Source organism: Penicillium diatomitis (genome assembly GCF_028827545.1).
Source record: "Penicillium diatomitis strain IBT 30728 chromosome Unknown utg000002l_segment0_segment0, whole genome shotgun sequence".
NCBI lineage: Eukaryota > Fungi > Ascomycota > Eurotiomycetes > Eurotiales > Aspergillaceae > Penicillium > Penicillium diatomitis.
In genome coordinates, this window is record NW_026623174.1 from 3,350,967 (window position 1) to 3,372,961 (window position 21,995).

General features: G+C 51.0%; 8 protein-coding genes across 8 annotated transcripts; 4 read left to right on the forward strand and 4 right to left on the reverse strand.

Moving 5' to 3' along the window:
• Window positions 1-620: 620 nt before the first annotated feature.
• N7539_002257 (uncharacterized protein) lies at window positions 621-2,838 on the forward strand (the record flags this gene model as incomplete). Its single annotated transcript, XM_056931860.1, has 4 exons — window positions 621-994; window positions 1,090-1,593; window positions 1,702-2,182; window positions 2,251-2,838. The coding sequence occupies 4 exons, from the start codon at window positions 621-623 to the stop codon at window positions 2,836-2,838; spliced, it is 1,947 nt and encodes a 648-aa protein (XP_056793891.1).
• Window positions 2,839-2,942: 104 nt separating this feature from the next.
• N7539_002258 (glycoside hydrolase family 13 protein) lies at window positions 2,943-5,000 on the reverse strand (the record flags this gene model as incomplete). The annotated part of the gene is made up of 5 exons (XM_056931861.1): window positions 2,943-3,450; window positions 3,519-3,857; window positions 3,909-4,335; window positions 4,415-4,682; window positions 4,782-5,000. 5 exons carry the CDS (start codon window positions 4,998-5,000, stop codon window positions 2,943-2,945), a joined length of 1,761 nt encoding a protein of 586 aa, XP_056793892.1.
• A 921-nt stretch (window positions 5,001-5,921) lies between these two features.
• N7539_002259 (Sulfite oxidase) lies at window positions 5,922-7,620 on the forward strand (the record flags this gene model as incomplete). Its single annotated transcript, XM_056931862.1, is given in 2 exon segments — window positions 5,922-7,342; window positions 7,356-7,620. 2 exon segments carry the CDS (start codon window positions 5,922-5,924, stop codon window positions 7,618-7,620), a joined length of 1,686 nt encoding a protein of 561 aa, XP_056793893.1.
• A 1,598-nt stretch (window positions 7,621-9,218) lies between these two features.
• On the forward strand, window positions 9,219-10,601 carry N7539_002260 (uncharacterized protein; the record flags this gene model as incomplete). The annotated part of the gene is made up of 5 exons (XM_056931863.1): window positions 9,219-9,316; window positions 9,400-9,422; window positions 9,484-9,550; window positions 9,613-10,258; window positions 10,380-10,601. 5 exons carry the CDS (start codon window positions 9,219-9,221, stop codon window positions 10,599-10,601), a joined length of 1,056 nt encoding a protein of 351 aa, XP_056793894.1.
• Window positions 10,602-11,088: 487 nt separating this feature from the next.
• N7539_002261 (Blasticidin-S deaminase) lies at window positions 11,089-11,488 on the reverse strand (the record flags this gene model as incomplete). Its single annotated transcript, XM_056931864.1, is given in 2 exon segments — window positions 11,089-11,404; window positions 11,415-11,488. The coding sequence occupies 2 exon segments, from the start codon at window positions 11,486-11,488 to the stop codon at window positions 11,089-11,091; spliced, it is 390 nt and encodes a 129-aa protein (XP_056793895.1).
• Window positions 11,489-12,295: 807 nt separating this feature from the next.
• On the reverse strand, window positions 12,296-14,191 carry N7539_002262 (carotenoid oxygenase family protein; the record flags this gene model as incomplete). The annotated part of the gene is made up of 2 exons (XM_056931865.1): window positions 12,296-13,471; window positions 13,532-14,191. The coding sequence occupies 2 exons, from the start codon at window positions 14,189-14,191 to the stop codon at window positions 12,296-12,298; spliced, it is 1,836 nt and encodes a 611-aa protein (XP_056793896.1).
• A 2,787-nt stretch (window positions 14,192-16,978) lies between these two features.
• N7539_002263 (opsin family protein) lies at window positions 16,979-17,948 on the forward strand (the record flags this gene model as incomplete). The annotated part of the gene is made up of 2 exons (XM_056931866.1): window positions 16,979-17,313; window positions 17,384-17,948. 2 exons carry the CDS (start codon window positions 16,979-16,981, stop codon window positions 17,946-17,948), a joined length of 900 nt encoding a protein of 299 aa, XP_056793897.1.
• Window positions 17,949-21,390: 3,442 nt separating this feature from the next.
• Window positions 21,391-21,870, reverse strand: N7539_002264 (alpha/beta-hydrolase; the record flags this gene model as incomplete). Its single annotated transcript, XM_056931867.1, has 1 exon — window positions 21,391-21,870. One exon carries the CDS (start codon window positions 21,868-21,870, stop codon window positions 21,391-21,393), a length of 480 nt encoding a protein of 159 aa, XP_056793898.1.
• Between the last annotated feature and the right edge of the window lie 125 nt (window positions 21,871-21,995).

Here is a 21,995-nt window from a genome sequence, read left to right on the forward strand (position 1 = left end):
TCGCTTAAGGTTGATACTTTTAATGTATCGCGGATGGCCCGTGGAATATGGAAACATATGTAAATAATGTTCAATGTATGTTCAATACAGCAATAGACTCGAGACGGCCTGAAAGAGACATACATACAGTACCCGCCCGGTATGGTCTCTGTAATTACCTCAGCCTTGTCATGGTATAAACACTTAGAAGGTTCCTCGTGAATATCCTGATTCGTAGGGAACAAGACACGTATAAGTGTCAAGCAGTATGTGCCTGGCACCTGCTGAATGATGGAAAACTGAATACAACTAGCGGACGGTCCCTTTCAGGGGCTCATGATGTCTTAGCACGCCATCAGAGCATCACATCACATTCTGGAGCCGAAGATACTTCTGACTCCTACAAACCCCGTTCTCCCGATACTCTGTTTCAATCATCCAGTGTCCCGGACCAAGTGAACGTTCGATGGACTATCCGCAGTTCTGCACTCTGCAGCCCGCGTTAGACCACTCAAGCTAAACCCAATCGGCACTAGCTCCACCGGCAGTGTTCCCGGGGCCATCGACCTTTCCCCAGAAAAAGAGCAAGACCCCCCTCTCCATCTGGTCTTCCCCGCATGCAGCTAGAGTCCGATGGAACAATGCCGCAATCCACAAGGAAAATCAGTAAATGGGCCTGTGATGCGTGCAAGCTGCGCAAGGTCAAATGCTCGAGTGAAACGCCATGTCAGGGCTGCATCAGTGCCGGCATTCCATGCACTTTCAACAAGCGCCCGTTGGCGCGAGGCCCGAGAAGCCTACGGGCCAAAACGATTCATCGGATCAACGCGAGTCAGCAGCAACATGAGCTGCGACGAGAAGAGAACACTTATACAGAGAGTTCCAATGTAGATGAGGACCCGACAAATCACCCAACGTCAGGCAGGATATCATCGACACCCTCGCCATCCCATACAGAGATTCCGAGCTCCACTACGTCTGATCCACCAGCTTCCACACCAGAACGACACACAAGGTAAGCGGCCCGCAGTGATGGCTAGTGCGGCGCGGCTACTCTAGAGTCGCCATCTGGAGAACCTGATCATCAATCTTTTCTGACAAGTACTACAGTAATGAGCCATGCCGAGTATCAACATCATCATTAGTCCTGCAACTTTGTGTCTATCGACTGCGTTTGTTTCCAGTATGGCCCATCGTGGACGTGGAAGAGATCATGGGATATCTCCATCGTGACCCGGACAACACCGATGCGTATGCCTTGGCAAACGCACTTGGGGCGGCAACTATCGCCCAGCTGAAGCTTGACAGCCCTGAGACCGGAAACATGGCATTGGCGGCTTCGATGGAGGCAGAATGCCAGAGCGCCATCGAACTACTTCGCCGAAGGCAGCGAAGTGAGGAATTAACTACCAACTCTATTCGCGTATCATTTTTTCTACACGTCTACCATGAGAACAGCGCACCGGGAGGGACACGGTCTTTACTTTACCTACGAGAAGCAATCAGTATGGCCCAGATCATGGGCTTACATCGTGAAGCAAGCTACTCATCTTTGACAAGCCGCGAGCAGCGAATGCGACAGCGAATTATGTCTCTGCTTTTTGTGACTGAAAGGTGAGTCGAGCATACCACAGCGTTTCTTCAACGTGAAGTGTCATCGCCATCTGTCCATCTACGGCTTGTCTTCTCAGCCCAGCAGCTCACTATTCATTCTTGTGACAGAGGAGTAGCAATGCTTCACAAGTTGCCCGTCATCCTGCAATTCAACAGCCGATTCGCCAATCTCGACGAGTGCGATGATGAGACCCACGTCCTGCCGGCTTTCAAGAAGCTGGTTACCCTCTTTGCGTTGATTGACCAGTCGGGCGTGTTTGATTCGCTTCACAATTCGGATGAAGTTCAGGCAGGGGACAGCTTATACAACATCAATCGAAGCACATTCAGCAGTCTCCAAAGCCAGTTGCGAGAAGCTGCGTTCCAATTGCGCGAGACGAACGATATCCAAATGGCAGATATATGGGTAACAACCCAGTGGATGCAAGCGATGTTGTGGAGAGCGTCAATGAGCAGAAGGTTTGCATCACTCGACTTGCCTCAACAGCAAATCTCGAATCTTTCGCACCCAATACAGATTGCGAAAGACTTTTTAGAAGCAATATCCCGGCTTCCCAGCTCCGCACTCGAGGCTCACGGTCCTGCGATGGTATGTCATCAAGCCTTGTTGATCCCCAGATTTGTCAAGATCATTGACGTTTCGTTTGATTTCCACAGGAATACAAAATCTTTGAAATTGCCAAAGCTGTGACCGACTCTGTGGCAACGGGGCTCAACGATCCGATGATCTCGATAGAACTTTCGAGAGACGTTCTTCATCGGCTACAGAACAAGCTAGCCTCATTCCGGGGCGGCAACAAAAATCTTCTCTCTCTGCTTCATGCTCGTATCTCTGCGGCGCTACTTGACTCGAACCAACGGCCTTACAACGGCTCCATGTCTTACGAAGGCTTTCCCACATCATTCTATCGCCAAGGAAGGGCTCTTCTGCAGTCAGACCCTAGAAATCAGTCTATGGCCTTTGGGGGGCCTTTGGGCGACACCGGAAATTGGACCATTGGAACTACACAAAAGATCTCCATTGCGTCCACTGATAATGTGCCCCCATTCCAATGTCTACCCGGGGATTTTGACTTGGCGGAAGCGCTGCAGGCTCCGAACCAGAATACAATTCTCTCTAATGCTCTTGCGGACCTTGACACTACCCGGGCTATGGAGCTTCTGTTCGCTAATAGTGCCATGTGGGATTCCGTTGAGACATGGGATTTCCAGATGCCAGACCGAGAGGTGGCGGAATGTATATAATTGTAATTTATACCAATTTCTATGATCCTGAAGATGGGACTCTGATGTATCATGAAGCATGAAATCGCATATTGCAGGCAGTTACGGGACCACAGATCACCCATTTATGCTTTCACTAGGAGGGAAATAGCCTCAAACGGCTCAAGCGATAGTGCATCGCTGGAAACACTTGACAACGATCTTCCGGTGGTGGTGACAAGTATTTCCTTGGCACCGGACGGCAAGCCGGTCCAGTCAATATGCTCGGGGGAGAAGTTGCACACCACCAGCACCTGTCCTTGCGGGCTGTTGCGTGTATACGCGAAAACATTATCGTTTTCTTGGTCCACCAGGTCGAATCGTCCATACACAACAATGTCTTTATATTGTTTGCGCATGTCCAGGACAGTTCGCCAGCAGTTGAAGACCGAGTTGGGATCGTCCAGTTGAGCCGCGGCATTTATGACGGTGTAGTTTGGATTCACAGACATCCAGGGCTTGTCAGCGGAGGTAAAACCGCTGTTCTTGCTAGAGTCCCACTGGACTGGGGTGCGTGCATTATCTCGAGACTTCTTTTGGTACTCTCGAAGAAACATTTCTTGCGTTTCTCGGTCGGCGTTCTGACCTTTGAGCCTGTGAGACTGTCAGTACACTTCCTACAGCCAAAGAACGGGAGAGTGAGTGATTCCTCGAACACGAACCTCCAATGATTCAGGCAGTCAATATCCTGATACTCTTCCAACGGCCAGTCGGTCGGTACGTTATGCATTCCAATCTCTTGGCCTTGGTAGATGAACGGTGTGCCAGCTTGAAATCCGAGGAAGACGGCGATCAATTTGGCGCTCTGCTCACGGTGCTCGGGGCTGTCGCTGGCAAACCGGCTCACGGCCCGTGGTTGATCGTGATTTTCAAGATAAAGAGCGTTCCAGCCATTGTTTTGATACATGAATTGCTGCCACTTGTCGACCGTCTCTTTGAAGTCTGCAAGGGACCATTGACCTGGAGTGAATTTCCCGTTGGGGCCATGATCAATGTCCATCCTGAGCTTGTCAGCATCATCGCTTTTGATCACGTTTCGTTGTAGCACTCACAGCTCGAAGTGGAAGATCATGTTGAACTCCTTGCGCCCTTGCTGAACACTTTTGATGATATCCTTGGGGTCATGAACACAAGGCATTTCGCCGACACTGAAGGCGTTGTATTCTTCCAGTATGCTGCCCAGCTCTTGCAAGTATTCGTGTAGGCGGGGCCCACATGCATAGTACTCGCAACCGGGGAAGAAATCGCTTGTCGAGTCTAGGAACCTCTGGTCCTTGCTGACAAAGTTGATCACATCAAATCGGAAGCCATCGATTCCACGATCGAGCCAAAAGCGCATTGTGTCCTGCACTTCTTGACGAACGGCTGGGTTCTCCCAGTTCAGGTCTGGTTGTTCTTTGCCGTAAAGGTGCAGGTAGTACTCTTCGGTGGTTTCATCCCACGTCCAAGCATTGCCTAGCAGGATCGTATCGGGGTGAGCTAAAAACCTTCGTCGGTGGGGAATGGATCTGACCAGCTGGACTTGTTTCCGGACTTTAGCGTGAAATTCTTCACTCACCCTGGAAATGACTCTGCCAATTATTTGGTGGCTGACGATTGCCCCCGGCGTCGACACGGGCGGGCTTCCAAATGTACCAGTCCCGATATTTGTTCTGCTTGGAGCTTCGAGACTGCTTGAACCACTCATGTTGATCACTGGTGTGATTCATGACTAGGTCCATTACCAGTTTCATGTCTCGCTCGTGTAGCCGGTCTCTCAACACGTCCACGTCGTCAATTGAGCCATACTGTGGGTCAATCACGCGGTAGTTGCTGATGTCATAGCCCTGAAACATGCCAGTCTGTTAGTTACGGAAATCAAACAGAGCGCGACGAGCAACATCGGCCAGAAAAGGATTGCCGTGCACTTTGAACGGGAGACGCACCATATCGACTTGAGGGCTTTCAAAGATGGGTGACAACCAGACCGTATCGACACCCAATCGTTTCAGGTAATCGACCTTGGAAATGACGCCCTTAAGATCGCCTGTTCCTGATCCAGTTGAGTCCTTGAACGATGCTGGCCATATTTGATATACAGAAGATTCCTTCCACGCGGTGCGTTGCGGTTCAACCGCGGCGACCTGAACGTGGTGTGGTGACATGGTTCCGGCGGAAGTCGAGCAAAGAAATGAGCGTTTTCCGTACTTTTTTGCCGTGGTGAGATTTGGATAAGTCAATTTATGATTCTTCAAAGCCTGATGTCGAAAGGATGGGTAGTTGTGCGAAGGTCAAGTCTCCCTCGAACTAAGAGTCGAAGACTTGATCAAGCAAGTCAGGTTGGAGCAAGTGATGAGCAGCTCAAATACACGGTCTCTTGCCGAGCCCAGATAAAACGGACCTCGAGTGGGGATCGAAAATCAAGTTCCACCTGAAGCTCTGAAGATTGGTCCATCTTGACTTTTCTCCAAATCGCGCACACGTCAGAATTGGCTTCGAGTTTGTGTTAAGTCCGAGAATTACTCCGATGAGGAGGCTTACCCCGTGAAAGTACAAAATCCGGGGAAGAGGTCGAACAACAAAAGCTGCTCGAGCTGGCTCGGGTACCTCTCGGAAGCTCCCAATAAGGTCACCAATCACTGGGCGAATAGATTACAAGGGGGGGGGGGAGGGAAGCTCTACCGTGTCGCCGATTGAGTCGCCGATCGCCTTCGCCGAACGAGTCGCCGACTGAGTATAGAAGAGATGGATTGCGGTCGTACAAAAGGCGAGCGCCAGTCACGAGTACTTGCGTACTCCCTCAAAATGTTTATCATTACTCTTTGCCTCGCATCACTCAAAAACTGCATGGATAGCAGGTACTGACAGTTTTTTTCTCGGGCGTTGACAGCTACCACGTGAACCACTTCGGTGCCTGTGCTACGTCAAGGGTATCAGCCCATTCTTAAGTCCTTTAGCACCTCAAAACAAAATCAACACGGAGAATTCTAGTCACTACCGAAAATAAGTGCGATCCGGATTCTTTGCGGAGTCTCAACACTACAGGTGATTCTGTCGACAGCTGGCAGCAGGGCAGGTATCTCAGTATGCCGCCGAATCACACAGTTCCCAGCCAGTTTCTAGCACGATTTGAGTACATTTGTCGGTTGACAACGCGAACTCGCCCTACACGATGCTTTTATCAGCGGACAGCGCAACCGAACCTGCTGAGAAGGGGTCTTCATTCCCAAGCCGGACCGAAACATAAATCCAACGTACATTGGGCGACCCTTGCGAGTAGGAGCGCCGTTCTCGTTGGACTCGCCGCTGGATCACTCCAACTATTTCATGAGACACCGGTCGATCGCAATCAACAGAAGACCGTGGACACAAAAGTCAAAACATTCCGTTTGGCTGAAGTGAGGCAACACGATGGATCGTCCCAAAACCCATGGGTGATTAGAGGCACATCTGTCTACGACATCACCGACTGGGTTGCCGCCCATCCCGGAGGAGACGTGATTTTGACAGCTGCCGGAGGAAGTATCGAGCCTTTCTGGGACATTTTCACCATTCACAAACGACCGGATGTGTATGAGATCCTGGAAGAGTATAAAATCGGCACGGTGGATGAAGCTGATTTAGAGGACGGGCGTGTTCCCCAAGGGGCGATCGTGGACCCCTTCCAGAACGATCCCGCACGCGACCCCCAACTGATCACTCACACTGCATGTCCACGAAATGCAGAGACACCACAGTCCGCGCTGAAAGATTTTATCACCCCGAATGAGCTATTTTATGTTCGCAATCACTTCTGGGTCCCCGACGTCAAAGGAGAAGACCACGAGATCACCATTGAGATGGTCGACGGGACGGAGCGAAAGTACACGGTCAAGGAGCTGAAGGAGCGCTTCCCCCAACACAAGATCACAACGACTCTGCAATGTGCGGGCAATCGCCGCAGGTCCATGACGGATGCCGCCGGTGCCACGAAGGGTCTGCAGTGGAAAGTGGGTGCCATTTCAACTGCGGAGTGGGAGGGCGTCAGGTTGGTTGACGTTCTCGCTGACGCAGGGTTGAGTCCCAAAGACTTGCCCGAAGATGCCCAACATGTCCAGTTTTCGGCGATGGAGGCATACGGAGCGTCCATCCCTATACGCAAGGCAATCGATCCATGGGGGGACGTCCTCTTGGCCTTCTCCATGAATGGAGCAGAGTTGCCCCGTGACCATGGCTACCCGGTGCGAGTCGTTGTCCCGGGTACAGTGGCTGCCCGTAGCGTCAAGTGGCTCTCTCAGATCACCATCTCTCCCGATGAATCGCCCACACAGTGGCAGCAGCGCGACTACAAAAGTTTCTGCCCGAGCGATGTCAAGAACCCTCCTTGGGAACGGGCTCGGTCCATCCAGGAGATGCCAGTGACCTCTGCTATCACTCACGTGGAGACTCCTCGAGGTCCTGAGGGCGAGAGGCAAACCATCTCCGCTGAAGGCTATGCCTATTCTGGAGGGGGGGCGCGAGATCATCCGTGTGGATGTCAGCGTTGACGGTGGTCAGACCTGGCATGAGGCCGAGTTGCTGGACAATCAGGCCCAGGCCAAAGGCAGCCGGGCTTGGTGCTGGAAGAGGTGGCGTTATCAGGGACCGACACCAGCGGAGTGTTCGGGGTCGCCCGAGGGCAAGACGAGGCTGGTGGTGAAGGCGACAGACGAGGCTTATAACACGCAACCCCAGACACATGAGAGCATCTTCAATGCGAGGGGTAACTTGGCGACGGCCTGGGATCAGGCGGAGGTTCCTACGTGATCGGGCCGGGCATGGTCTATGGTGGACGAGGGTTTTGTGTCTTTGGCGTAACCGATCATCCACGAGATTTATTCTGTTTCTACAATCGGTTCATTGAGCGGGCGTTGTCATCTCTGGCCCATTTTCATCGCCCTGTGGTTGATTTAGCATGATGGAATCTGTCATACCTAAGATCTCATGTTCTTTCTTCCTGCTCCCTTGTCATGATCTTTTGAATTCGAGGTGCACATGTGTGGTAATACCAACTCATCCACGCCACGTCTTCTTTGGCAGGCTCCGCCGTAGGCTAACGTAACGTCCCTTATCATCACGTGTGTCTTATATCACCGATTGTCTTGCCGGGCATCGTGCCTCGGGATGGTTGGAAGAAAAGGTCTTTGGGTCAGGACGGGTCCAGATTCAGAGAACATCTTACAGTCTTATGTATGTGGATTTTACAGAGAGATACAGTAGAGCAATGACACGTACATAAAATGTCTGAGAGGATGCTGCTGTAGAACCTTTTCTGTCATGACTGGGGTATGTACATAGAATTTCTCTCGTCTGGACCGGCCTCGCCGACAAGGTCTCCCTTTGCTATCATTATCGGGGTCTCTCCCCACTCGCCCCGCCAGATCTACTGTAGTCACGCGCAACACACATACCTTATAGTATCTCCATACCGATTAAATAACAAAGCTCATGGAATGATAGATCATTTTGGCCCCTTGGTATGGCGTATGTAATTGTGTTGTATGTAGTTTTCACGGGTCTGCAGTTCTGCACTCGGGCTGCCTTCCTCCGCCGCCAACCGAAGCCCGCAGAATCATGGCGCATTCTTGAAAAGGGCACAGCCGGACATTGTACACAATCCTCGGCCCAAACCTTTCACTGGCCCTCGATCGACCATCCTGCTCATCGGCATTGAAAGAAACCGTCGGTCCGCTCCGATGCAGCATCACCTTCGGAATCCGATACACAGCATGACAGTACACCGGTACAGCGCGTGCCTTGAGCCTGCACCCTTGTACCTCAAACGACGAATTCCTCTCATGAACCCCCACCCTTTCCACCCCGCCCCACCCCCGCAGATGACTCCAATTCGACTCGCACACTGTTGTCACAACCCCAACTCCAACCCCCACCTTCCACCGTCTCCCAGGTGAGGCCGGGCAACTCGAACCAACTCGACTGATGCCATTCTGGTCTTCCAACGATCCACCCAATCCAGTGGATGAATCCACAAGTGCTCTTACTTCCCAAGAGATAACTTAAGTGTGCATTTAGAAAGGAGAAATGAGTCCAGTACCGTGAAATGGTGGGGGGCCATGCTGCCAGAATCTCCGAGAATTTCCCCGGACCGCGGTCGGGTGCAGCCATATTGGCAGCTTCATCGGCAAGCGGTTTCAACTGACTCAACGTGGCTTTAATTCAATTATCGGTACCTTTTTCTCTTGGAAGAAAAGAGGAAAAACTCATTGGACTTCTTCTTACACTGAACCTCCTTCTTCCCTCTTCAACTTCAGCTCGATTCCTCTCTTCGACTTGCGCGTCTTTCCTGATAACTCCCAAGTACCTTGAATCAACATATTCACTCAGCTGTGACAATTTGAGCAACAATGGCGTGGGCAGAACCTAGGAACACGGGGATGAGGTATCGCAGACTGGGAAACTCGGGTCTCCATGTCTCCGTCCTCGGTCTGGGAGGATGGCTCACGTACGTTCCACGCAGCCCAGGTTCAAGCTCGCTCCCTAGGAAGCGACCGTGGTCATGTCAGGCGCTAACAAGACTTGCTCTAGTTTCGGTGGACATGTCGATAATGGTTCGTACAAGATGCGCAATTCAAGAAAAAAAAAATAGACCCGATCTGATTCGAAGATTAGAAAAGACAATTGCGTGTATGAAGCAGGCTTATGACTGTGGCATCAATTTCTTCGACACCGCCGAGAGGTTTGTTCTCCCTTTTTTTCATGTCATTCGGCTTTTCGAGCCATTCTGACCAGTTGAATCAGTTACGCGGATGGTCAATCCGAAATCGCCATGGGACAGGCCATCGAGCAGCTGGGATGGAAGCGCAATGATATTGTCATCAGCACCAAACTTAACTGGGGTGGCGCTAACGGCGAAGTCTTAATCAATAACCATGGACTCTCCCGCAAACACATCGTGGAAGGTCTGCGGTCATCGTTGAAACGTCTCAATCTCGAGTACGTGGATATTGTCTACGCTCATCGACCGGACCGATTGACCCCCATGGAGGAGACGGTGCGCGCTTTCAATCATGTCATTGAGCGTGGATGGGCATTCTACTGGGGTACCTCCGAGTGGTCGGCGGACGAAATTGCCGAAGCCTGCGGTATTGCCCGCGAGCTGCGTCTGATACCCCCCGTTGTGGAGCAGCCTCAATATAATCTGTTGGCCCGTGAGCGCGTCGAGGGCGAGTATCAGCGTCTTTACAGCCGCTTCGGTCTCGGCTTGACGGTCTTCAGCCCCATCAAGATGGGTCTTCTCAGTGGAAAGTATAATGATTCACCGGACCAACCTCCTGCCGGATCCCGATTCGCAGTGAGCAACGACAAGTTCAGCAACATGGTGCGCGAGTCGATGTATGGCAATGATGAGTGGAAGCAGTCCATCGCCAAGGTCATTAAGCTCAAGGTATGTGTGAACAGCAGTTCATGGTCCGCATCGACTGGCCATTTCAACAAAGGGATGCCGATTTTCATGGCCCGTGGCCCCATTTACTGGCAAACGCTGACATTCGATCCCTATCTTCCAGCCCATTGCCGAGCAACTCGGTGTCACACAGTCCCAGCTGGCCTTGGCCTGGTGTCTCAAGAACGAGCATGTGTCTTCAGTCATTACCGGTGCTTCCAACCCCCAACAGATCGTCGAGAATGTCCAGGCTCTGAAGGCTCTTGACAAGATGACCCCCGAAGTGATGGAGAGCATTGATGATGTTGTCGGCAAGATTGATCTTGCTCCTGCCAGACAAGACTGAGGACCAGATCATACTTGGAATTGCGCCATAGAGTCGAGATGTAAGAATTAATGAACTCAATCTCACCAAAATTTACCTCCATGCAATCGGAATGGGTCTCAGCCAAGATCATGTTTCCGCTGTTCGAGAGCGCTTGTGAGTAGCTACGCGGTCTGTGGTCTTTTTGCGACTCGGTATGAGTCAGATGAAGACCATGAACTGGCAAGCGGGCACCTGGGGACATTTGACTCGTTCTCAAGCCTTGCGTGATGGGGATTGCGGTACAAAGCATGATGCAACTCTTCATACAAGAAAATTCCAGGTGCAGCAGGGCTGCCAGTCAAGGTATTGTACAGGTGCCCGGTGGGTATTTCGAATAACTGTACAGGGCGGGGGATTCCAGAGAGAATAGTCAACTTCAGCGTATATAATCTTACCCGATCGATCGACTGGCTCGCGTTGTCTGTGGCGAATTCCAGTCCCGGGTAGTCGCAGCACATATTGTCGACTAGTCGTCGTGGTCATACGCGAAGGGCAACAGAGTCTTATTGGGTATCGACTGCAACTTTCCGTCTTTCGACACGATCACCTTGATCTGAAGTTGTAGATCCCATAGTACCTGCCGACAACGACCACATGAACTCAAAATTCGGCCTTCGTCGTCAGCTTTGCCACGAACAGCAACGATGCTCATCAGCTGAGGGGCGTTGGCGGCCGTGGCATTCCCCAGCACCCCAGCTTGGCACAGGGACCACCCGCGAAATGAAAAAATATTGACTCCTGAAAAGGTTCGACCATCTGCTGAGATCGCTGCGGAGGCAACGCTGTGGATACCAGAGGGTGGGATCGAATCGATGGTCGCCCTTAGCGGTGTCAACGAGTTCAAGCTCCGCGGGTGTCAGATCCATTTCTGCGGGCACGCCGGGTAGTGCCTCCAGCTTAGATTAGATTTATGGGTCGGAGTTGAGTATCGGGGACAAGCGATGGGAAGAGGCCGGACAACCGGTCGGGCGGTCTATGAAGGCAGATTTCGTAGATGATGTAAATTTGAAGGTCTGTAGGTTTATGATGTCTAGTTTCAATGAGTTGGTGGAAAACGCCCATTCTTGTCGTGATGATGAACAGTCTCAACCAACATGAAGACTCCTGCCTAATATCATTGAAGAAGATGCAATATATGGAGTCGCGTTTGAGACTCCACTTCCAGTTTATTCAGATCACATGATTATCCACCGATGCCGTGTCGGGCAATGTAACGAATTCATCAGGATATATTTCTCGGCTTCATCCAGACGGGACGAGGCCCGCGCAAGGCAAGGCCACATGTCGTCCATTCCCACCCTGCTACGTAGGTGTTCCCTTCCCCAAAGTTGAAATTTGCCTTTACGATTACTGCAGCACATTGCTATACTGAATGGTTCAATTTAAAGCAACGCCGGAAGATTTCTGCTTTAGCCGAGCGAGTAAGAAAGATCATGAAACAGGTAGGTGAGGTCGGCACACACACTCGGTGCATGACTCTTCCAATCCATGGATGGTATCTGATGATTAAAATTAGGTGTAAGGTTGTTCCTTCGAGTTTCCTGCTTCCATTGAATGGCCGAACTGCGACTGCCCACAACCAAAGACGACCACCTCCCGACTTTCCCCTTGCACATGGATTTTTGACTCTGGGGAGACCAACTGTATAAAAGAAATGACAAGTTTCGCAATGATCATGTGGTATCTCTCCGCAATGAGGCCACAGCACGCTGTCTTTCAATATCCCCACGAGAGAACCAATGACCGTGGAAGCCATAGGGCACTCTCTGAGGAAGCAAGATTCGTGTAACAACCGTTTCCATGTCAAGAGCGTCAATCACCCACAGTTCACTGCGGGCATTTAATGGACAGCTCCGATCGTGATGGAGTTGAGATTCATCGAACATGAAGGCCAGTAGAAATCCATCGTCCTCGCGCGTGGCATGTTGACGCGGGACGAAAGACGCTTCTTGAGTATACCACCCCTTTGGAGCCTGGAATACCTGGATCGGATCGTCCACTATCTTGCTGGCGATGACTTCATCTATATTCCGTGTATCGACACATCCCACGATTGGGGCTGTCGATGTCTCCCGGCCTTTTTGAATTAACCTCTGCACGTCCATTTTGACAAGACAATTGACTTTAACACCCTGTCCAATACTCGCGCTCGATTTCGAGTCCGTAGTGGAACACCCGTACACGAAGCGCGCATCTCTCATCTCGTAATTCGGTGACACTGTTGGGAATTCAAACGGAATGGCGGACAGGGCCCACTCGTGCATGATCTGGTTATTGATGGAATCGGAAATGTTGAAGGAGTAGTAGTAGAGCCTGCATGCATCGTGTCCTTGTTCAAGAAGCTCTGCGCCCACTGAGTTTGAAGATGACGAGGAGGTATAAAGCACCGCGGGTGTCGTGGTGCGACAGGCTAGCATGTTCACCACTCTTGCACTTTCTTTGGAATAGGGAGAGGTTTCTACCTCGTCCCAAGTATTGGCGGTATGGAAGATGAGACATGCGTCGGTCTCATACCATCGTATGTTCTGTGGCTGAAATCTCGGGAAGATTCCAAACCGGGATGGCGAATGTCGGTTGTACTGCACCGGAGGCTTGCCCTTGATTGTGTTCAATGGATTCAAGGATAGGGGGAGGTCTAGAATAATGGTATGTGATCCAGATACGCCAAAGTCGTGCATGAGCTTGGGGCTCGCGATCCCCGGAATGGGCTGGTTGATCAATTTTGTTTGGGACAGCGGAGCTTTTTCACTGCCGTGGTCTGAATCAGGGAGAACTGAGTACCAGACAAAGGGTGGGAGGAAAGAGGATTGAAAGGTGACCATTTGCTGACTATCGGGATCGACCTTGGGCTTTGAGGCCATTAGCAAGTGATTCCGATGTTTCACCCAACATCATCCATATGCACTCACATGAGATGTTGTCCAATTCTTTAAGAACGCCAAAGGCCCCCTGCCGCCGATGACTTCTTCGAACGAAGAGTGCGTCTCGGGCTCACCTTCCGCTGATGCACCATTGAACCAGCCGACCGTTTGCAGAGTAGGTAGGAGTACTCTGAGCGGCGGACCGCTTTGACAGTGGGCGAGTGCTCTTCCATCGTGGAAAGAGAGGGATGTGTTTGCAACGCTGAGATTACGAATGGCTGGCACCATGGGGCTGATGTGCGACCAAAGAACCAAGACCGCACATCGCATCAACTCGCACAAGAAGGCAAAGATTGAGATATACGGGTCGAGCATAACACTCAAGCTCAGCACCATGGGCGAACAGACCGAAGGCATGGATTTGGCGGCAAGGTATACGTCGGTCAGGAGGTACTGATTGACAAACTGAGGCTGCAGCTTGCTGTCGTGGTCGTCTGTTTGGTTGAAGTAAACCCCAGAGAGCATGCCATCTCCATCCCACCAGTGCGAGCGCTCTGTCTCCCTGGGCATCTGCTGGGGGTTGCCGCCATTTCGTACATATTGGCCGCCCGCGAGCTCCTCAGGAATCTTGCCCGTATAGGGACAAGACGTCAGTTCCCGTTGGCGCTGTATCGGTTCGAAATTTCCGCTCAAGAACCAGGGGGTCATGTTGTGGGTAGAAATTCAGGACGTTCCATCAAGAGAGAAAGCTCGTGAGTCTGGTCACTGATGAGCGAGTTCAGCCAAAAACTTTCTTATGATATGTTGTTCCGTCTGAAGAGCTCGGTCTTTTGAGGAAGTGAACATGAAAGACCTGAGATCCACCCTGCGTAGAGGCAACCCGTGTTTGATCAGATGGAAATGGCCTTGGGCCAATACTCTGGGCCGCCCTTACATCATTGCTCGGTCGGTTCATGTGGACAACAGAGAGACAGGGTCAAGCGTGATTTTTGGATAGTAGGCTAGCAAGTCCCCAGAGGTTCAATTTCAACATGGGATTGGAGGCCGAATAGCCGCTCAACGCGCTGCTCGTTAGTCTGATCCCTCGATGGCAGCGAGTCACAGGATCAAAATGATCGTGGTCCAAGCCGCCATGTACATTCACTCATTGCAAAGCAAGATCGTCATCATCGGTGACCGGACTTGATCTCGCTTGACCGTGTTAGCATGTTCATCAACGGGGAATTACTCATGTAGATGCTGTCATGGTGGTTTGGATAGTACTCCTCTACTATGATGACGTCAGGTGAGCCGGCCGTGGCCGCGGTCTGATCGAAACCGATCGCCGCGATCTGGAACAGATGGACGCGGAGATGGAGGACAAAGGGTGAGAAACTTGCTTTCGACACGAGTCATCTTTTTCACTCCAGCTTTCACCAGGGGAGCGGAAAGACGGCATCCCGGCACTTACGCATAAGGAAGTGGTCCGGTGGACGGTAGACTCTACGCTGTTAGCGACGAGCATCGGAGATCTGTATTGCAAGTGATGGCAAGAGGCGTTGTGCTGGGTCAGATTGACTGCCAGTTTTCCTTCCTCTCGATCAAGTACTGCTATAGTGTGAAATTTCATCACGTCGAAGGCACTGTTAGAATCGAGGATTGTTTGGCGTGACAAGAGATATTCTGTGAGGCTATCTAGGGGTAATGAAAACATGCCCGCCCAAATACTAGACAGACTTCAGGCACCTACTCCCGCAGAACAAGTGTGAATCCTCACAGGTTGTTCAACTGCCTCCAGGCAGTAGTATCTTAGTAATAATGTAGTAGTCACGTCGTTGTCGTTGATGTGGTAGTAGTGTCCCTCTCCTTTGGCGCGCTCTGTCGAGCTAAGCTTGTACCTCGATCGTACACTATGTGGCAAAGTCGCGACCGAGTGTTCCGGGCCCGGTCGAATCCATCAACATCTGCTTTTTGCGTCGTGATCAGGTCTGAGTTCAGGGAAGACAGGGCAGACAAGTGTCAAGTCCCCGTCGACCCGCTCTGAACTCTGAGCTCGGTGTCGATGCCCACCTTTGTCGATCCACGACCCAAATTTCGAGCGTTGCGGATGGCGTCGGATCCAGATCGGCTACCTGATCCGAGATCCGCTATTGGACACAAGTGGGTGGTAAAGCTTGGCTGTCGAGCTTATAGATTCAAGATTCTAGCCCGATCCCTTCTGATAGTGGAGGGATAGCAGTGCGCTCAGCCGGTTCCGATCTGGATTTGATCGAGCTGCCTGAGCGACTTGCACGTTCTTCCCAACATCATCGGGCCCGATGACTGTCACCCGAGCGAGACAGCCTGGTTCGTGAAGGTTGGCAGTCCTCCGAAATTTCCATCGTCCAGCGCGGGAAGTGGCTCTGCCCGAGAACAGACAGGCTGAGACACGCCCTGGAGAGAGGGAGGAAAAGTAACCTGTTGTAAACACGGTTTCAAGCAACAATATGTTGTGTGCCCTGGTATGTAGCTTGCCTTCACAAAGATTTCCAATCTGGTTTGAAACAAAGTAGGCCGCCGATACTGCACCGCAGGTAGATCATTTCTGGACATTCCCGCTTATCTACGTCCAACGGCTACTTCTGGATGATCAGTTGTAAGGAGATTCACTGTGCTCGACAACGAATCATCGAGATTGAAATCTTCCAATCCATAGCACCCACGTGTAGTCGTGGAGCAACTCGAAGACTGCGATGTGTCTCTTCCATCGACCGGAAATCCAGAACCGACGTCAGGGCAAGCGCAATCGGTTCATATCAGGAACCCGGTTCTCCGAGGGGATTGGGGATTGCGATTCAGGTTGACAGCACCATGAACGTCATCAACCAAACATTCGCCCTTGATTGACACCGCAGCCGTTCAACCCGATCCCAGAACTAGCCAGCGTATCTGTCAAGGGCAGGTGTAATCTTGACGTCAAGGGGAAACTCCCACCCAGCAACTGCTGGACCCTGCTGCATGCGCAACTTGAAACCCGATGGAAGGGACAATCATGCACATCGGACAATCGACTATCAACCACAGCGGCACTCTACGTCACAGTTTGAATTCTTGTCAGAGTAGAGTCAACGTTTCCAGATTGAGAATGGGAAGATAACCTGCAGCTCGCTAACAGCTCGCTCATGTGGACACCACCAAACCTTAGGTTGTATGGATCCCATGTTGCCGGCCCGCGATGGCAATTTGACAAATTGACTGGAGATTCAGTAATGTGTGGGTGGATCCATGTAGAAGATCGATGGCAGCATGGTTCCGTGGGGAAGGGATGCATCCAGATTTCGAGGTGCCGGAAATCCCTTGGGAGGACAGTGACGTTCCACACGGATCAGATGGGCTCGCGACGATTGAATTTCACTGTGCGATGCTTTTAAATCTCTCTCGTACCCGCGAAACTGGTGCCAATTCATTCAACACAATCCCTTTCCATCCGCCGTTGAACAGCGACTTTCTCTGCCCATCACAAACACAAGGTGCACCATGGAAAACACTCTCCAACAAAAGAACAATGTGTTCAATGCCCAGCCACCGGATATTCCCATCAATATCACCACTCATGGCAGTGATTGGTACTGGGCAGTGTGCGCAGTCATGTTTCTGTCCACTTTTTGCTTCTTCGGATTGATGTTGAGAGTGCCACGAACCAAGCGTTTGTTCCACTATATCACAGGGTTGATCACCTTCGTCGCGGGTGTCGCCTACTTCACCATGGCCTCCAACCTGGGAGCGGTGGCAATTCCTGTTGAATTCCAGCGCTCAAGCGGGCTTGTTTCCGGATTTTCACGTGAGATCTTTTACGCACGTTACATCGACTGGTAAGCTTCGAATTTACACCTTTTGATCTCAAGGTGATAGGGTCGGTCTAAGCTAAGATTTCGCCATCAGGTTCATCACCACGCCTCTGATTCTGACGGATATCCTGTTGACATGTGGTCTTCCATGGCCCACCATCTTGTTTGCCGTGGTGTTGGACGAGATCATGGTAGTCACCGGTCTCATTGGGGCTCTGGTGAAGAGCCAGTACAAATGGGGCTACTTCACCATTGGCTGTGTCGCGTACTTCATGGTCGCCTATGTCATTATCGGGGTTGGAATGTCGCACGCCAAAGTAATCGGACAAGATGTGAACCGACTGTTTATCATGGTCTCCGTTTGGACTCTTATTATGTGGACCCTCTATCCTGTCTCTTGGGGTTTATGCGAGGGAGGCAATGTCATCTCTCCGGATTCCGAGGCCGTCTTTTATGGAGTCCTCGATTTGCTCGCTAAGCCAGTCTTTGGCGGAATTCTGCTCTGGGGTCACAGCAAGATTGACCCCGCCAGACTGGGGCTGCGCATCAGCGACGTCGGTAGCACCACCGACCGCGGATTCGCCGATGTCGATAAACCTGCCCCAGGTCCACTGAGAGATGGTCCAGTTCCCACCTCGAGCAATGCCCATGATGCCTGAGCGGTCAAATGTGCTTCCTGGCAAGGTTCACCGGAATATTTGTTGCGTCTGGTGCAATCAGTCTTAACGGTGTACAGCGAACGGCTACATGGATTCCTGTAAAGGTTCTCGGGACGAAGTCCCTTCTTCAATTGCCCTTTTTGGTTAGAAGACACCTCTAATGTTTTTGACTATGTCTCTTTAAGTCGTGCTGCGCCGTTTTGTTGTGGTCATATTCCAATGTGGAAAGTGTCACGAGTACTATGCTGTGTTATTGGTGACTTTGTACGGCGTGAAATTGTTGTGATAATCTTGCGAATATGTTATGACATACACAATAATCCGATGTTGATTTGAATCTTCCAAAGCCATCTTCCAGATTCTCTTCTAAACTCGAATTAGCAACAACTCCGCACGAAGATCAGTAACATATTTGTGCACGAGGTAGCCAAACACAGTCGCAGTAGAAAAGAAAAACTACAAAGGTTGCGGAGTATGCATACCCATCCAGACGCTCAGTTTCATTTGGTGCAAAATACCCGTGCCAAGCACCTCGGCCACGCCAGGGTTCTAACAAGCTTTTTCACAGAGAATACCCCATTTGGGCTTTCCCAACGCCAGTATCCCCTCTTTGAGTGAAGAAGAGAGAGGAATGAAAATGTGTATAGGTACTCACGCGCCAATACACTGGTCGACGGCTCGCCTCGGCATCAAATCCTCGGAACAGTTGACGTGATCATGGCAACATGGATCATAGTCACTTTTTCGGCAGATCGAAGGGCCAGATAGATCGCAGAACACTCTCCGTTTGAATTGGCTCGTCATCGCCCGGGCTTCGCGTTATGGGTACGCCTTGCAGCATTCCCCTGAGCATTTCCTGGCTTTGCCCTCTCGCGGTATCCCAATTCTCCTGAGGAATCCAGCCATCAGTCGCGCAGTCTAAGAGACTGACCAGCGGCTTTTACATCTCGTACCTTAGCGCCCGAACGGAGACGAACGGTGAGACCTCCCGGTGTATATCACTGAGCAAGAAGTCCAAGAGCGCTAAATATAACTGCTATCGCGCCCGACGGCCAGGACACGAGGTAAATATCATTGAATCGGGGTACTCGAATTGAGTAAACATTCTAGGCACAGTGCTGCTGGAAGCCTCTCCCATGTCCTGAGAAGCGATTGAGGCTTGGGCCGTGAAGTTTAAGAATGCGTCTATCAGCGGATCAGCGCCACATCTGGGTTCTTGACACCAGAATGTGGATGCGAGGTTATTTAGTAGCGCGAGGATAATATCCATGGTTGGGGTTTGGAGGTGACGCCGGATCGCTGATATTACGCCTAGGATTGCTGGATAGGAGGGTCTTCCCATAACTGTCGTGACGCCGTTTGCAAAGCTCTGTTCGACACAACATCCCCGGCGACGAACAGCCGATCATCACTAGGTCCTGATCCTTGGTTCGTCTGAGACTAGAAAGAAATGCGTTGATTGTCACCAAGGAGGCGGCAAGACTCAGTGGCACCCTTCCCCTGTTGCGCCTGTTAGGAATTGGAGCGGTGCGGTGACTGGAGGGGTCAAGATCTGGAGTGTAGGACTTTAGTAATTCCTACCAGTGGAGTGTAAAACACGAAGGTTAGGTAGGCTCAAGATTTCTCTGACTAACGAGGTTTCTCCCCCAGAGGGGAGGGAGGTTCTAGGGACCAATATTTACTACTAGAACTAGTCGTAGAGGGTACACGCCTGAGCGTAGGGTAATACCTAGATTCTTTACGAATCCCCCACGTTTTGACCCAGACTAATTTCATGTTGATCCATCAACTCCCGGCTCCGAGGCTTAAATGCTTTGCGCCAGCTCTCAAGGCTGCTAATCATGGTATCAGTCTAGCGGTCTTGATATCGCTATCGGAGCTGCTGACTGAAATGATCCTCTTTCATGCTTCTTCTGCCATTGTTGAGACCGTTTGGTATGGCAGAGGGGTCTTTCACCATTGAAAAAGACTGTTGCCTATCTTCTCCCGGCTGAATCATGGTCCGAAGTTTGGTTAGTTTTCACCATCTTGATCATTGGTATCCTCAAATTCTGTCCTCGTCCCTCATGATGGTTATGTGGTTTGCTTGGAGCTTGGATGTCCCCGACCATTTACTTGATTTTGCTTGACGGACCTGTATATAGAGTCGCTTTACTGACTGTGTTGCTGCCGTCGCCCCTACGTATGAGAAACCCAAGGCAAACGTCTTGCATCGTCCGCCACGCAATTCCGAAAAGATTCGATTCATCGATCGAAAGCTGATGTTCTATTCATAGGCAATGGTAAATGGTTCAGTCCCATGGCAATCCGCGTTCGTTGCTTGTCCATCTTCCAGCACGTACCTGCATGCAACAGGATATCTCAGATCCTGCACCTGTTCCCCGCCACTGTGTTCTGGCTAGGCATTGCTGTCATCTGGCTTTATATTCCTAGTTTGCAGGATGCTTTCGGTACGTCTACAATTCCTGCGGAGCATTACGACTTTATACCTGCTGTACTGGTCCTTGGGCGGTTGTCTCTCGATGAAGGCCGAAGAGCAGTAGTTTGTCGTTGGCCTGATAGACCGTTAGCCACAACGGCTTTGTGAAAGTTCGTGCGCCATGGTCAACCTTGCAGGTCTGCAATCGGATGGACGGCAGGGAACGTAGCCGAGGTGCGGCCATGCAATCGGCTATCCATTCTTAGAAGTATTCCTAGGGCGAGACTTCCTCCTCCTCGGAAGGAACTGCGGAGTGAAGCAACTGCGATAATTAATCCGTTGACTACCAGCGCAATCCTTCATGTTCTACGCCGACTGTGATAATAGCGGGCAGCAGGAAAGCATCGAATGGATACTGGAGATAGTGGGGAGTAGGCTAAATCACGTGGTTTTACTAAAGTCACATGATTTTACCCCAGGCAGGAATCAATCAGCGGCCGCACATCCAGCCGGAGGTGAAATTTAGCACCTGGGAACATAGTTATTTGACTGCAGGATCTTACGAAGGAATAGCCAGAAAGGTGAAAACACTCGACGTTGACTACGAGAAGAGAAGAGGAGGAAGAAGGAAGCTAAGCTAGACTACTGAGGTTGGTAGTCCTAGGTGGCAAGGGCGTAGCCTAGGCAGTATAGCAGGCCTCACCATCAAACAATAGTTAGGAGGCGTTGTAAGATAAAAGACATGTGACCCAGGTCAGGTGGTTTTACCCGAAGATGACCACACAAAACACAGCCAATCAGATCGTGGAATTTCCGACGGAAGTCCAGCGTCGCTTCGCTCCGCAATGATCTACCCCCGCCCTTGTTTAGACAAGTTGTTTTTGCTGCCACTAAGCACTAAAGCTCTCAGGTTTCCATAACCCCAAATCAAATCAACCGCTACAGGTGGTCTCAATATCTTTAGAAGAAAGGAGGGATTATTGATAGATCAGAACCCAGGCCCGCTTTTCCCTAAAGAATACATCATAATTTGGACTGTGCTTTGGGACCCACGACAGTTAGGGAAAGACAAGAATCAAGGTGCGCCTTCCAGCCACTTGAGACCGAAGATCGTACTTCTGGTATAGCGTCCAGCCAGTCTTCAGAGATGCGCGTTTCATCCTCAGACCATCGGGCGACCTCTTCCTCGAGCCACACCGCTGTCTCCTTGCATACGCGAGAGACATTCTCGAAGGGAAGTTGGTGCCCTGTGTCAGGGATTGTGATCTCTTTCACCCGGTTAATCTTCCAGCCACCACTGCCACCGATGCTTGTCCCAGTTCGCGTCAACTTCTCTTTGCGGAGATCCGGTGTTGAAACGGGGCTACGATCGCCAAATAGATAGAGTACACCTGGGCGGACGTGCCGTAACAAATTCCACATCAAGATGGGCTCATAGCGATAGAAGGGGTACGTTGCATGTGCGGGGCCAATGATGTCGGCGTGGAAGCAAGGATCATGCATGCTGAGGGCAGTGGGATCGTGTTTCGGGCTCAAGGGCCTTTAGGGTTTAGGGTTTATTAGGGTTAGGGTTTAGGGTTTTTTTTAGGGTTTAGGGTTTAGGGTTTAGGGTTTTTAGGGTTAGGGTT